This window comes from Zalophus californianus, chromosome 14, assembly GCF_009762305.2.
Source record: "Zalophus californianus isolate mZalCal1 chromosome 14, mZalCal1.pri.v2, whole genome shotgun sequence".
Lineage (NCBI taxonomy): Eukaryota > Metazoa > Chordata > Mammalia > Carnivora > Otariidae > Zalophus > Zalophus californianus.
In genome coordinates, this window is record NC_045608.1 from 91,814,324 (window position 1) to 91,828,987 (window position 14,664).

The 14,664-nt window shown below is 50.9% G+C and overlaps 1 protein-coding gene across 5 annotated transcripts in view; it reads right to left on the minus strand.

The window, feature by feature from the left end:
* LOC113912685 (myelin basic protein) overlaps nucleotides 1-14,664 on the minus strand; it is a 116,896-nt gene that overhangs the window by 81,831 nt on the left and 20,401 nt on the right. For all 5 annotated transcript variants that reach the window (XM_027576270.2, XM_027576269.2, XM_027576273.2 and 2 more), the window contains exon 2: nucleotides 11,368-11,443. In XM_027576270.2, the coding sequence (XP_027432071.1) occupies nucleotides 11,368-11,418 (51 nt within the window). In that variant the 5' untranslated portion in view covers nucleotides 11,419-11,443. The remainder of the gene's footprint in view (nucleotides 1-11,367; nucleotides 11,444-14,664) is intronic.

The window sequence follows — 14,664 nt, forward strand, 5'->3', positions numbered from 1 at the left end:
AGGACCCTATATAGCCTGCACGTGTTTCTGTAATTGCTTGCTACAATGCAGATAGGGCAGAAGGGCAGTGAGGTACTGTCTACCTCACAGGGCTGCCGTGGGCATCCACAGCCCCGCCTGCGAAGCCTGCCCCTGGGTCTGGCCCTCGGCTGGCAGAGTCCATGCCACCTGCCATCATTATTTATTTTACAAATCTTTATTTTCTGTTTTCCATACTTTAGAAAAGGTGGAATAAAATCATTCTAAGTAAAAAGCAGGTTTGAATGAGCATGTTAATGCAGGGAAAAAGAAAAAGAGAGGCATTTTCCCCAGAACTGGATCTGTACCCTGCATTTTGGCGCCCCTGCTCTAAGGGAACCAACTGGTACTGCAAATGGAATTATCATTTGCCTCTGCAGACGCTCTTCGTCAAAGCCAGATTCTGCTGCCCCTGGGATCAGGGCCGCAAACCTGCCCCAACGTGCTCTCAGAGCTGGAGAAACAAAGAAGGCTACTTCCTGTTTCTCCCCATCCGGCACCAAAATGAGTCACCTGGACTCCATCATGAGATTAAACACATTTCGAAAATTTCATACATACAACTGGAGGCGGCTTCAGTCACCAGGAGCAAAAAGACTGCTTTCTCATTCCATCAAGAGTCTGAACATGACGTCCTCGGCAAAGGCACATTCAGGAGGAGTTTTGTTTTTCAGGCCACAGACCTTCTCTTGTTTCATAATTGAAGATAAAATTAAGTCAGAGTGTAGTAGATGAAGATATGAGTTACAAAAATATTCTGAAAAGCCTCTTTATGGAGCCTGTAACTCATCCTAACAGGTCACGTGGCGGCCGAGTTACCCAGGACAGACGCAGATCAGATGGGTTTCTCCATGTTGTGCCTGAAGTAACACTTTTGTTCTGAGCACTGCAGGAATTGTGCCATAAAAAATCATACTCTGTCTCCCTGTGTTTAGAGTACGCTGATATGCTCAGGAACAAAAACATAAAATCAAAGATCGGTTTTCTTTTAAACACTGGAGAGTTGACAAGAAAGGCATGAAATATAATGTTCCTAAACAGAGTAACTAAATATTCTGTATTCCAACAATGAAATGAGAAGAGTCTGTGCATTAAAAACGGCTCCTCGGAAGGAAGTATTACATGCTTTTGGAATATTGTACAAATCTCTTGCCACATTCCACTTTGAAATGCGTTGCAATAAACCACTTTTTACAAAAAAACTAAAATGGTCACAAAGTAGAACAGAAGGGTGGAAAAAGATTTTCCACTCAATTTATTTTATTTGGTGGGTGAGTGGCTGTCACTGCAGCCCTTCTATTAATTCAATACAAAAACAACCCCTTAACACCCATGATTCTGGAGGCAAAGCACACCCAGAATCACAGCCGTTGCCCGTGGAAACCAGGCGTGTCTCACAGGTGATCTGGAGACTGAAACAGCAACACAAACCACAGCACTGTCGGAGTCCTGGGAACGGTGAGCCAGGACAACAAACTCGGGGGCCCCAGCATTCACGGGGCACGCCTTAGATGCACGTTCATGGCGGCCTTGCTTTGCAAAGACAGGGACGTGTGTATTTGCTCCTGCCATTTCCTTCCATTTCTTCTTCGCTGAGATGAGCCCGGCCTGGGACACTGCACCCCCTCAGGCCAAGGGCTCCGAAGAGCCGGCGGCGTCCGAGCGCGCCCCTGGCTGGGGGTTCCACCGCTCTCTTTGGGAAGGCCCCGAGCAGGGTGGCCCGCTGCACCCCTCCCTCACCGTGTCCTCCTCAAGTCTGGCCTCCTTCCATGCTCCTCAAGCACCTGGAGGGGGAGGCCTGGGTGAGGCTGCAGAACCAGCTGGGGCCCCCGCATGAGAAAGGGGCAGCGGTGCGGGGGCAGAGGAGGGGACCCGACAACCTCTGCCTGCGGTCCCTCCGGCCGGCGGCGCTGGGCTCCCCAGAGGGGCTGCTGTGGGATAAGGCCCAGCCGAGCCACCCACACGCCAGCAGGGGCTCTGAACCCTCCCCTGGGGCCACGCGCATGCAGGGTCCCGGATTCAGACTGTCCTCTTTAAATTGCACGTTCTGAATACAAAATGGCATCCCTAAATCCTAGCACAGAGCCTGGGGAACAGCAGGGCCTGACAAGCGTGTAGAGAGCAGACAAAGAAGCCCAAATTCGCACGGTCGCTCAGGACTCAGGGCCAACTGTTGGCCCACAGCACCCCTCATGGGCGAGGAAACCGTCTCACAGCAGACGCTGGGGGCTCAGGCAAAACCCCAGAGAGAAACAAAAGGAACCTAGCCTTGGGGGTGGGGAGCTGCACAAGGGCAGTGAGACACAGTACCTGCAAGAGGGGGTCTGGGGGAAGGCCGGGGCCAGCGAGGGCAGAGGGGAGGGGGGAGCTGCCTGCCCGGCAAGGGCAGCAGGTGCAAGGTGGCCCCGCCAGGCCAGGGGGCAGGAGAGGACAGCCTGGCTGCAAGGAGAGAGCGTTCGCACCGTGCTAGCAGGGCCTTCGCTCGAACACACCCAAAAACAAGGCTGGAGGTAGCTTTGCTTCTAAACTTGTAGACAGTGGTACTTTCTTAAGTGTCTTAATACAATTATGAGAGAGCACACACCTCTATGAATAGTCTGTGTTGCCGTAATTACAGTGCCACGTGTAATTAATGTCATTACCAACTCGACTTACTGATTTACTTACAACTTGAGTTTGGTTACATACACCTTGTGCTAAAGTGTAATTAAGGACGCATTAACTAAGAGTCTGTTTTGCAAGCACCAAAAGCCACAGAAACATAAAAATGAATTTTATCTAGGCTTTTGTTTAACGATATGATAATTAAATTAATGCAGGCACCAAGTTGCCAGTTAGGAGAATGACACGTTACAGTCACCCAAGTGCAGAGCAGGAGAAGGTGTGCATGCAGCTGCCAATCCGCATCCTACGGTGTTTGGGGCTGGCAGGCTCGAAAGAGCACACACGTGCACTCAGAAAGATAATTTTACACAAATATATTCCAGCATATAAAAACTCTTGCTTGCAAATTTAAACTTTGAAAACCACACTGCCCAAGTAACACGTGACAAAAGACAGGAAATAACATTTTGAAAACCGGAGTTTTAGGTCTCATGTCATTAAAAATACTGAAAGAGGATTGTATTAAATATCAAGAAGTTCTTTTTTTATTAAGATTTTTTATTTATTTATTTGAGAGAGAGAGAATGAGAGATAGAAAGCACGAGAGGGAAGAGGGTCAGAGGGAGAAGCAGACTCCCCGCCGAGCAGGGAGCCCGATGCGGGACTCGATCCCGGGACTCCAGGATCATGACCTGAGCTGAAGGCAGTCGCTTAACCGACTGAGCCACCCAGGCGCCCAAATACCAAGAAGTTCTACCTTATTAATAAGCAGGCGCAGAGTTTTCCTATGGAAGGACATGCTCTTGGCTGACAGCGTCTGAAATGAACCTGCCTCCGAAGGATGACGTGGCGCAGTGGTGTTTTGGAGCCCTGGCGTGGGCTGACAAACGGAGCTCAACCAGCCTGGCACAAGCTACCAGATCAGCAAGCAGCTGGGTCAGTGCCGGCGATGGGCTGGCTACAGGAGGGCCCCTCACGCCTCCATTCCCGCAAACTGGGCCCAGCGCCCGTCTCAGAGGGGCCGCCCCATCTAACACCCACCGACGTTGCTGACGGTGCGTGAATGACCCTCTGCTTGGCCATACCCGAGATCACGTTTTTAGCCAGACAAAAATCCAAAATTGAACTTGAAAACCATTTCACATAAAGCACACCCGTCACAAGCTCAGATGCTTTCTCCACTTAAAAACCCACTGAATGAAACAATCCCTCTCTTCTGTGCCCTCGGTGCTGCATTTGGATACAAAGGCAAGATCTCGGACTCCCCTGCCGGCCCCTCGGCTCTCTCACAAGAACTGAGCATCACACACACAGGGACGGAGTAATTAGGGAACATCACGCACTGAAGTAAGAAACAGGGAGAGAAAGCTCTGTGCGTCCAGCTAACAACAAGCTGATCCACAGGCCTGTCTCACGGGAGCACCGGGCTCCTGCCATCAGCGGCCTCGCGGCCTAAGAACGTGCCCCGTGACAACAGAGAGAAGGCAGGTGGGTGGGCTGGGTGGCATCCGGTGCATGTTCTGCTCTTCCCATAGTTTTACACAAAGAATCACTTTATTGTCACATCGTTTCTGTTTGATAACCAGTGTTAGTATATCACATATCTAACAACTGCTGTGGTCCAAAGTTAGTGGCTTGCAAACTGGGTCACACTTTCTGATAAAAACTAACTTTGCAAGCAAGCCTATGGTAAACTGAAAGAACACAGAACATGAGCATCTCGTGGGAGTCAGAGCTGCTGGGTGTTCAAGCCCAGAACCAGAAGTTGGAGCCCTCGGGGTCCTGAGCCCGATCCCGACCGAGGCCCTGGCTTGGCCAAGGGAAGGGGTCCCGCACAGCGCGGTGCGTGGCCATGTCCGAGCTAAGGGGGAGCCGCGCAGGGGGCAGGGTGGGGGCTGAGGGGGAGCCGGGTGGGGGGGCAGGGTGGGGGCCGAGGGGGGAGCCGGGTGGGGGGGCAGGGTAGGGGCTGAGGGGGGAGCCGGGTGGGGGGCAGGGTGGGGGCCGAGGGGGGAGCCGGGTGGGGGGGCAGGGTAGGGGCTGAGGGGGGAGCCGGGTGGGGGGCAGGGTGGGGGCTTAAGGGGGAGCCCCGCAGGGGGCAGGGTGGGGGCTGAGGGGGAGCCGGGTGGGGGGGCAGGGAGGGGGCCGAGGGGGGAGCCGGGTGGGGGGACAGGGTAGGGGCTGAGGGGGGAGCCGGGTGGGGGGCAGGGTGGGGGCTTAGGGGGGAGCCGGGTGGGGGGGCAGGGTGGGGGCCGAGGGGGGAGCCGGGCGCAGGGGCAGGGTAGGGGCTGAGGGGGGAGCCGGGTGGGGGGCAGGGTGGGGGTGAAGGGGGAGCCCCGGCAGGGGGCAGGGTGGGGGCCGCTGGCTGAGGGCGCAAGCCCCAGCCAGGCCAGCTGACTGAATGCAGGTTTATGTGGCCTGGGGCACGGCTTCATAATCAGCTTGACGTTATTTTTATTAAGGGTTGTTGAGGGGTGGCTTTGTTACTAATTATACTTACGTGTTTAATAATTACCTGTGTGTTTGTGGACTTGCTGCCGCCCGGACTGACAAAGGTGTGAGCGTTCTCTGTGTATCAGATAAAACAAAATACCCACTTCTATTCCTTAAGCATCAGAACCCACCTTAGGGTCCTGTCTCTACACAGAACTGCGATGAGGGACTTTCTTTGGGTCTGTCCAAAGGACAGCAGTGCCGCTGACTCAGCACGTTCTAGAATCTGCTATAAACGTCAGTAAAACGTCACTGCCCAAGTAACAAGTGACAAAACTCTCTAACGTCTAAAGTTTAGTTTTACTAAAAAACTCTGCATCTCGGGGCACCTGGGGGGCTCGGTTGGTTAAGTGTCTGCCTTCGGCTCAGGTCATGATCCCGGGGTCCTGGGATCAAGTCCCGCATCAGGCTCCCTGCTCTGCAGGGAGTCTGCTTCTCCCTCTCCCTCTGCCTCTCCCCTGCTTAAGCTCTCTCTCTCTGACAAATAAATAAATAAAATCTTCAAAAAAAAATTCTGCATCTCGAACACAATGTTCACCAGCACCCCCACCGGCAGGTGCTGCGGCCTTTCCACGCGGGGCAGAAACCCCCGCCCGGTGGGTTGGAAGCATGCTCCCCCTTCAGAGGCGGCTCTGGGTTCTCAATGCAAACACGACTCGACAAAACCCAACGGCCAAGAAGATACTTCAATTACATTCTGTGGCTCGTTCTCAAGTCAGATACAGATCCACTCAGAGTTTTCCAGAAGTGTAATAAGAAGTTTACTGACTATTCACAGATTTTGGAAGGCGTGACTTCCACATTATTTTATTTATCTTATTTAGGAGCTTGCTGAAGTTCTTTTGGAAGCAAGTCAGGACAGTAGACTCCAGTGTGTATCAAACCCTGAAGCAGTCCATCTAAACGTACGCTGGTGTAAGTGCAGGTGTCTGATTTCGGTCCCGGGTGGGGCGTGGTGGATACAGAGCCATGTGCTGAGCGTAGGGGAGCCTGCGCTCCACCTTTGCAACCCCCTTTGCAATTTCTGGTATTTGTACACGTGTTTGTGCTTCTCAGAGGATTTTACCTTCTGCATCCAGTATTAGCTTTTGCACGAAACTCCATGACTCTGAGAGAGACCAGAATTCTTTTCACTGACAAAACTGTGCTGACACTTGATCGGTAGGGTTTTAGGTGCTCTGAGAACCAAGCTGACACGGACGGAGGACCCAGTAGGCCACAGTGCCCCTCCACACACGTGGCTGTTGACGTCTAAAGTATTTAAAATTAAATAACATTTAAAATTTGGTTCTGCAGTGGCACTAGCCACATATCACGTGCTTCCCAGCTGCGTGTGTCTGGAAGATAGTTCTGTGCTCCCCAGTTGAGGCTGATAGGACCTCCACACCAGGGGGTGTGTGTGAGCTAGAGACAGAGAGAGAGAACGAGCTCTGCAACACGGCAGAAGACAAGCTACAACGGGCGTCGGCCTGCTTCTCGCCGTCTAAGGATTTACTACACATTGTCGAGGTTTCTCCAGCTACCAGGTGGCTTGGTGTGCACCTGCGAGGAAGTACCTTCCTCTCTTCAGATCCCTACACTTTTAAACATGTATGATTCACTTAAGAATGACTGGAGTTCTCAATGACGTTTCTTATGCTACTCGCCCAAGAAAACACCTGTTGGGTCTGACAACTGCCGAGGCGCCGCCAGCCCATCAGGAAGGTGACTACTTCTGGGTGACTCTTCAGCGCCCATCGACCCCACAGCCCTGTTGCTGTCGCAGGCAGGCTGGGGTTGGGGTGACTGCAGGAAGTGGCTTTCTTAGTAAGTGCACTTCCCGTTCCGTGAAACAGCCACGGTGACAGCGTCACTTTGCACAAGGAAGTGTGGGAGGACGTGTGGCTTCGGTAGGAAACTGCGCCTCTGCGTTTGGAGATCTGAAGGGTCCAGTCTCAGTCCTCTGTGCCCTTCTCCCTGAGGCACGGACAGCCCCCCGCCCCGGGCTCGACGCACGGACAGCCCCCCGCCCCGGGCTCGACGCACGGACAGCCCCCCGCCCCGGGCGCGCCGCACGGACAGCCCCCCGCCCCGGGCTCGACGCACGGACAGCCCCCCGCCCCGGGCTCGACGCACGGACAGCCCCCCGCCCCGGGCTCGACGCACGGACAGCCCCCCGCCCCGGGCTCGACACACGGACAGCCCCCCGCCCCGGGCTCGACGCACGGACAGCCCCCCGCCCCGGGCTCACAGCACAGACAGCCCCCCGCCCCGGGCCCGCAGCACAGACAGCCCCCTGCCCCGGGCTCGCGGGCTGGAGTTCCCTGGAGAGCTCAGCAGCCGTCCCCCGGCCTGCGGCTGGTGGGAGGCCTGCCCTTGGCACACTCGCCCACAGATGCGCGGGGAAGGGACAATGAAGACACGTCCCCCAGGAGAGCTCGCACAGGTCGGGCCCTCAGTGAACCTAATTTCCATGTAGGGAGGAGAGATGATTGTATGGAGCCATGTCAGCTGATGATGGTTTCAAATAGGATTACTTCCCATTCTTGAGGCTGGTATGGCCAGAACAGAGCTTTCTAAACGGGCGAGAAGACCTGGCAGCATCGCACAGCTGGGATGAGAAGTTGTAGGACGAAGGACTCCGTAGAGGACTGGCCTTGAGGAATTACCCCGTGGGGGACAAGGGCAGCCCCCGTCACAGCGGGGGTGTCAGGACTTCCAAAGGAAATGGATGCTCCCATCAAAGTGAAAGACGGTCTACATGGTGCCGCGAAGAGTCGCGTCAGGGCCTCTGTGTCTATTCGTCTCGTTTCTCAGAGTGTCATTCGAATATTGTCTGGAAGGTCTCATCAAGCAAGTGGGTTTTAAGGATGACTAAAGACGTGGATGACTTCTTCGGGGATGTGGTTACCCCTGGAGAGGCAACGTGCTGGTGCGTATTGTTCACGTCTCGCTCCGAGAAACAGCCTAAATAACTTACAGTGTAATCTGAAATACCAGACTAGTAAGTTACTCCCCACTGTAAAATTTAGATGTGCACCTACATTTTGCAAGCCCTCAGATTTTGTTTTTCACTGTGGTATATTTTTCCTTAAGCTGATTAAATAGAAACATCCAGAAACATGGCTGGCACCTGTGGGGAACTTTATGAGCCAGATACGAGTACCAGGAGAAGTCGAGAGAGGAGCTTTTCCCAGGCCACCTACAGATGAAAAGCAGGTTTTCAAGATTATTGTAGTTTGCTAGGTTTTAAACATTTTAAGGACATCATCACTTGACATCACTCATTTTGGAAAATGTGGAAGTATGTCAAGACAAACCACTGGTGGTCTTTATTTTCCCCTTTCTGGCAGGAATGATTCTAACCAGAGACACCCTCTACTTTCAGAGGAGAAAAAAAAAATCATGAGATTTTAAGTTCATCCAAAATGAACTGATGTCAGTGTTTAAACAAAAAAACAAACAAAGCTGAGGAATTCTGATGTTAAGAGATAGTTCAAGGGCACTGGAAATCCTACTTTCTTCAGTGAGGTAGGAAATTGGGGGGCAGGGAAATGCAGAATCCCACGCTGAATGAAATCAAAACCCAGGGCAGCCTAAGTAACACATACAGTCTCTATCCTGAGTACCTGTTGCATATGGACCCTATGCTGAGGGCCCGTCACGTGTGGACCATACATTGAGGGCCTGTTGCAAATGGACAGTTTCTCCAAAGGGACAGTTGGTCGAACTCCTTTTATTCAAGCTGACAAAAGGTAATGAGTCTCCGTAGTAGCCAGGTGAGCCAAATGTCTTCTCTCCCTTTGCCGGTTTCCTTACCTGGCTCCCAAGGGCCATCCACCAGACACAGCCTCCCCAAAGGCAGGGAGTCTATTTTTAGCCTGTGGAACCAGTTTTCTTCCTGGAGCCTCCGTGGGTGGAGTCTGCTGAGAAGGCTGTGAGTCTCGGCCCAGACCCAGGGGCTGGGGCGGCAAGCGTGGGTGTCCTCTGGAGCCTCCAGGGCAGCTGGGCGTGTCCTTCCCGGTTCTGCCAAGTCACCATCGTAAACATGGACCGAGTGATAATGAGCTGATAAAATTAGTGAGCCAGCACTATCTGGACTCTTAAAAACACAGGGAACCAAAGGCAACATAGGGCTTTCTTCATTTCTGAAGACTGGGAATGATCCACAGAAACGTTCCTGTGGCTCCTCCCGTGGCTGGGGTCTTTCTCCCTTATGCTCACCACCGGATATTCTGCTCTGTGCTGGGGCCACAGGAACAGGGCTCTCGGCCGCCTTGCCACCTGGCCCCGCGTGCTGCTCCACCTGTTACTAGCATGCAAGGTTGGCACAGGGGCCTTCCCTCTACCCCTTCTGGAATGCCACTTCCTCCTGCATCCTGACATGTCTTCTTCAGGGGGAGGGAGAAACAGTGAGGAGACTGTGAGGTGCTGAGTCACGGGGAGACACCTAACGCCATAAGGTCCTACTGGGAAGTGTCTCCTTCCCTGGCGCTGGACCGAGGGCCCGGCCAGAGCAGGAAGTCACGCTAACCCCATCGCGCGGCAGGTCCTCGGCAGGATGCGAGAGTGAGGGTGGGCAGGGAGAGCAGCTCCCGCAAGAGGCCGGGGTGGCGAGGGATGGAGGTGACGCTGCCCTGCACAGACCCTCCGATTAACAGGTCAACCGGCACCCTGACACAGACACAGCTCCGACTCTCCCTCAGGTCAAACAGGCTTCACAGAATCACCTGCAGAAGCATACAGAATGGTCCACGGTAGGGCGGGGGCTCTCGTCATCTTATTCTATTCTGGTGCAAGTCTAAACACCGTGTAGCATCTGACGCTCTCTCTGAAAGCTGTCAAAGGCTTGCTCTCCAGTTACAAAACAAAAATTTTTTTTTAAAGAGCTTTAACATGTAACAATCACCCGCAGGAACCAGTGTTCTTAAATTCCCAATTTTTTAAATCATCCAAATGTTAAACATTAGCTTTCAGAAAACAAGAGTGCAAGTACAGGCCTTCCTTCTGCTGAACAGTCTTATTTTGGTAGAATTAAACAAATTAAGAGGATGTTTCAGTGACTCACAACGTCAAACGACAAAGAACCTCGAGCCACAAAGCGGATTTTAGAACCGGGGCCGCAAATCCGTCATCATGAGACTGTGCTCCCTCGGGGCTAAGAGGCGGCCGGTCCCGCAGCAGCCGCTCTCCACTCTCACCTCCACTGGACGGAGACTCCGCTCCGGGTGCAGACCCCGCCCGACTGACACACAGCTCAACACAGCTGCCCATTAGGATGGTGAGGGGATCGGTCGCATGATTTGGGGTTTAAAAATGAACAATTCACCACCCATTCAAAATTGACTAGAATCACGTATGTATTTATAAAATCAGTCCCCCTTTCAGTAGGAAAAGGAGAATTCCAAACCAATAATGACATTATACACAGGTAAGTCCCTTCTGGTTCATCCTGGGCCTGAAATGATTAGTCAAGACGCTAGATGACACTGTTCGTAACTAATGAAGGTAACACAGGAGCGAGAACAGAGTGTACTCACGCCTTTACAGGGACGGGACTTACAGCAAATTATGGACAATGACCCGCCCCCCCCCGTGGCTGATACAGGAAAGGAGTCCAGGCGAGAGCAGAGAAGGACCCCCTGCTGCTCAGGTCACTGTTATTCATCACAAACCCTACTACAGAACTATAGCGAGGGTGTTGGGGCTGCCGCCCAATCCCGTCCCTCAGCAAGTGGCACCAGGATGGTCCGTGAGCCGCCATGTGTCTTGACTGAAATATGCATAAGGTTACATCGACGTGAAGTACCAAAGACAGGGAGCAATTTCCCTTCCCTGTCCTCACAATCAGGGTGGATTCAATGTCCCGAACACAAGGCCAGCCATGTTTTCTCATCCTCTGAAATGACCCCCGATACCTGTAAAATGAGGCGGACGCCGTGCGGGAAACACAAAGAAGATTACTTCTGACGACCTGGAAGGATTCGGACCGTTTTTACGTGCATTTTCCCCTTTTGCTTATGTGTACCTTCCAAGCGCGGTACGGCGAGGGAGTGGACAGGGATCCGGGGGCAGGTGCCACCCGAACGGCCAGCCCAGTACGACTGTCGTGGGTTGGGGTCTGGGCTGAGGCGTGCGGGTCCTGGTCTGTGTGCTGAGCACCACACAGACGTTTCTAAGGCAGGGGTATAACACCCCAACAGTTTCGGTGGGAAGCCCTGCAGCCACAGTCCATCTCGGGAGGACTGTGTTCAATGACAGAACCTGCTCACTTACCTTGCTGCCCTTCTCCACGCTTGACTCCCGCTTTCCCGCGTGGTTTCCCATCCTGAACCGAGGAGCTCGTCAGAAGCTACAAGAAAAACAGAAGGCATTGGCCTTAAAGCTAATACTCTCAGAGTGTTCTACCTTGTTTTCAGTCAGAGCAACAGTCCCGAGGTACCCCTTGCCCGTTTCTGAGACGAGAAAACTAAAACCCCCAGACGTGAGACACACCAGAAGCCTTATTAGTGCGTGCCTTTGTTGGCTTCTGATTAGAATCGGAACGCTTGGACGAGGGACCCCTGCTGATCCCCACGCTCTGTTCAGTAACAAAGACCCTTCAGCGTGCTTCCTCAGCCTAGACAAGGAACCCCAGTCCAGACCTCTCGTGGACGGCGTCCACTCCACGGCATACACACAGGGGGGTCCCACCTCCTCTCCAGGGGTGGTGAGCTGCGCTGAGAGGCAGACAGGGCGACACTCCTGAAAACGAACCACCGTTCGGGCTCCCTGTTTAGGGAATCACGGGGCAACAGAAACTGCAAGGTCAGACTGAGGTCTGCTTATCAGACAGTAAGTATCCCAAGAATCTGCAGAATTTGCAAGGAAGATAAAGTTGGATTAAAAAAGCATCTGTTCCTCATCTGGTTTTTCTAACATAAACTTTAGCAGTTTTGTGTCCCCCCAAAAGGCACAAAACTGGAGAATTTAGCCAAACTCATTCTATACCATTCGCTTATCCACCCTCATCCTTGGACCTGTGCTGAGCACCGGGACCATTCGCTCCGTCACCTGCGCCTGGCACAGGTGCTGGGCTTTAGGGACAATTGTAAAGTGTCATTGTCCACGAGGAACTCTTTCTAAAGAACATGTGAAAACCAACTCCCTGTTGAACATGAAACAGTTTTCCTTGAAGGGTAAAAATGGGAAGGATTTCTAAAACATTACATATGCCTGCATAAAAGGCAAATCTGGCTCCCCGAGAGAAGAAAGGGAAACTGCTTAAGATCTGAATTCTTCCACAGTCTCTCCTAGTCCTGGGTGCCTCTGAGGGACCGTGAAGGGTGCCTTTGCCTCTCTCCACGAGGACCCCGGCCGTCGGCGGGATGAATGAGAAAGGGAGCAATGACATTTTCAAGTGTCGCTCCCAGGCTGTGTGTGAGCACGCGAGCAGTTACTGGGTGGACAGCACCAACAGCCAACCAATTGTGGAGAGAACACCCTTCCCACCTCGTACGTTGTAAGTGGAAATTGGGTCGGGCAATTGCATGTCCAGTGAGAGCCCAGGAAGAGAAAGATTAGGTGAAGTGGCAATAATGAGTTCCAGGAAATCAAAGACATAGCTCTAGCAGCGATAAAACATCACTAACTTTCTAGAAGAATCAGGTGAATTCCGCATGTTTCATGCATGAGAGTGAAAAAAAACCAGTGTTTAAAAATATATGCTTTTAAAGATGCAAGTCTACCTTTGCAGATAATTTCAGCCTCCAATGTGATTCTATCATCTATCTACGAAATTATTTAAATTGGACCATCACAAAAACCCTAAAAGGAAAAATGGAGGTTTGGACACACATGGTACTTTACTTGATAGGCACAAAAAGGGAAAGAGAGAACTTGTTTTTGTCCTCTTGGGGGTCTACACAGTAGTCACAGGATGTGAGTGGGTGTCCTCCCCAGGAGACATGGGTCTGAATGCAGGTAGCAGCTGTTCTGCTGAAGTCTGGCCTCTCTTTGATTCCTTGTAGGGTTTTAACTGAATACTGGGAACTTGCAAGATGTACAGAATACACAGAATAACAATGCACTAAACATCTGTGGATCTCCCCCATCTTAGAAATAAGCACTGGTTATACAAAACTAAATGCATGCAATAACAAGTATTGTTAAAGGTCTATACTATCCAGAGCAATCTACAGATTTAACGCAATCCCTATCAAAATATCAACAGCTTTTTTCACAGAACTACAACAAACGATCCAAAAATTTGTGTGGAACCACAAAAGACTCCGAATAGCCAAAGCTGTCCTAGAAAAACAAAACTGGAGGCATCATAATCCCAGATTTTGAGACATACCACGGTACAGTATAGTAGCATCTGTCATCATCAAAACAGTATGTTACTGGCACAAAAACAGACACATAGATCAATGGAACGGAATAGAAAACCCAGAAATAAAACCATGCTTATATGATCAATTAATTTTGACAACGGAAGCAAGAATATGTAATGGGAAAAAGACAGCCTCTTCAATAAATGGCTTTGGGAACATTGGACAGTTCCAGGCAAAAGAATGGACTTCCTTACACCATACACAAAAATAAAATGCATTAAAGACCTAAATCTGAGACCTGAACCATAAAAATCCTAGAAGAGAGCACAGGCAGAATGTCTCTGACATCAGGTGCAGGAACATTTTTCTAGATATGTCTCCTGAGGCAAGGGAAATAAAAGCAAAAATAAACGATTAGAACTACATCAAAATAAAAAGCTTCTGCACAGCAAAGGAAACAATCAAAAAAACTAAAAAGCAATCTATGGAATGGGTGAAGATATTTGCAAATGACATACCCAATAAAGGGTTAGTATCCAAAATATATAAAGAGCTAATACAACTTAACATAAAAATAAAACAAAACAAAAAATCTAATTAGAAAATGGGCAGAAGATATGAATAGACATTTTTCCAAGGAAGACATACAAATACACAGCCAACAGACACATGAAAAGATGCTCAACATCACTCATCATCAGGGAAATACAAATCAAAACCACAATGAGAGATCACCTCAACCTGTCAGAATGGCTAAACTTAACAACTCAGGAAAGGACAGGTGTTGGCAAGGATGCAGAGAAAGGGGAACCGTTGTGCCCTGTTGGTGGGAATGCAAGCTGGTGCAACCGCTCTGGAAACAGTATGGATGTTCCTCAAAAAATTAAAAATAGAACTACCCTATGACCCATTTGTATTACTAGGTATTAACCCCAAAAATGCAAAACACTAATTGAAAGGGGCACATGCACCCTGATGTTTATAGTAGCATTACCTACAATAACCAAATTATGGAACCTGCCCAGGTGTCCATCCACACATGAATGGATAAAGATGTGGTATATGTGCACAACGGAATATTACTCAGCCATCACAAAGAATGAAATCTTGCCATTTGCAAAGACATGGATGGAACTAGAGGGTGTTATGCTGAGTGAAACAGTCAGAGAAAGACAATTATATGATCTCACTGGTCTGTGGAATCGTAGAAACAAAACAGGTGGACAAAGGAAAAAAGAGAGAAAGACAAACCAAGAAA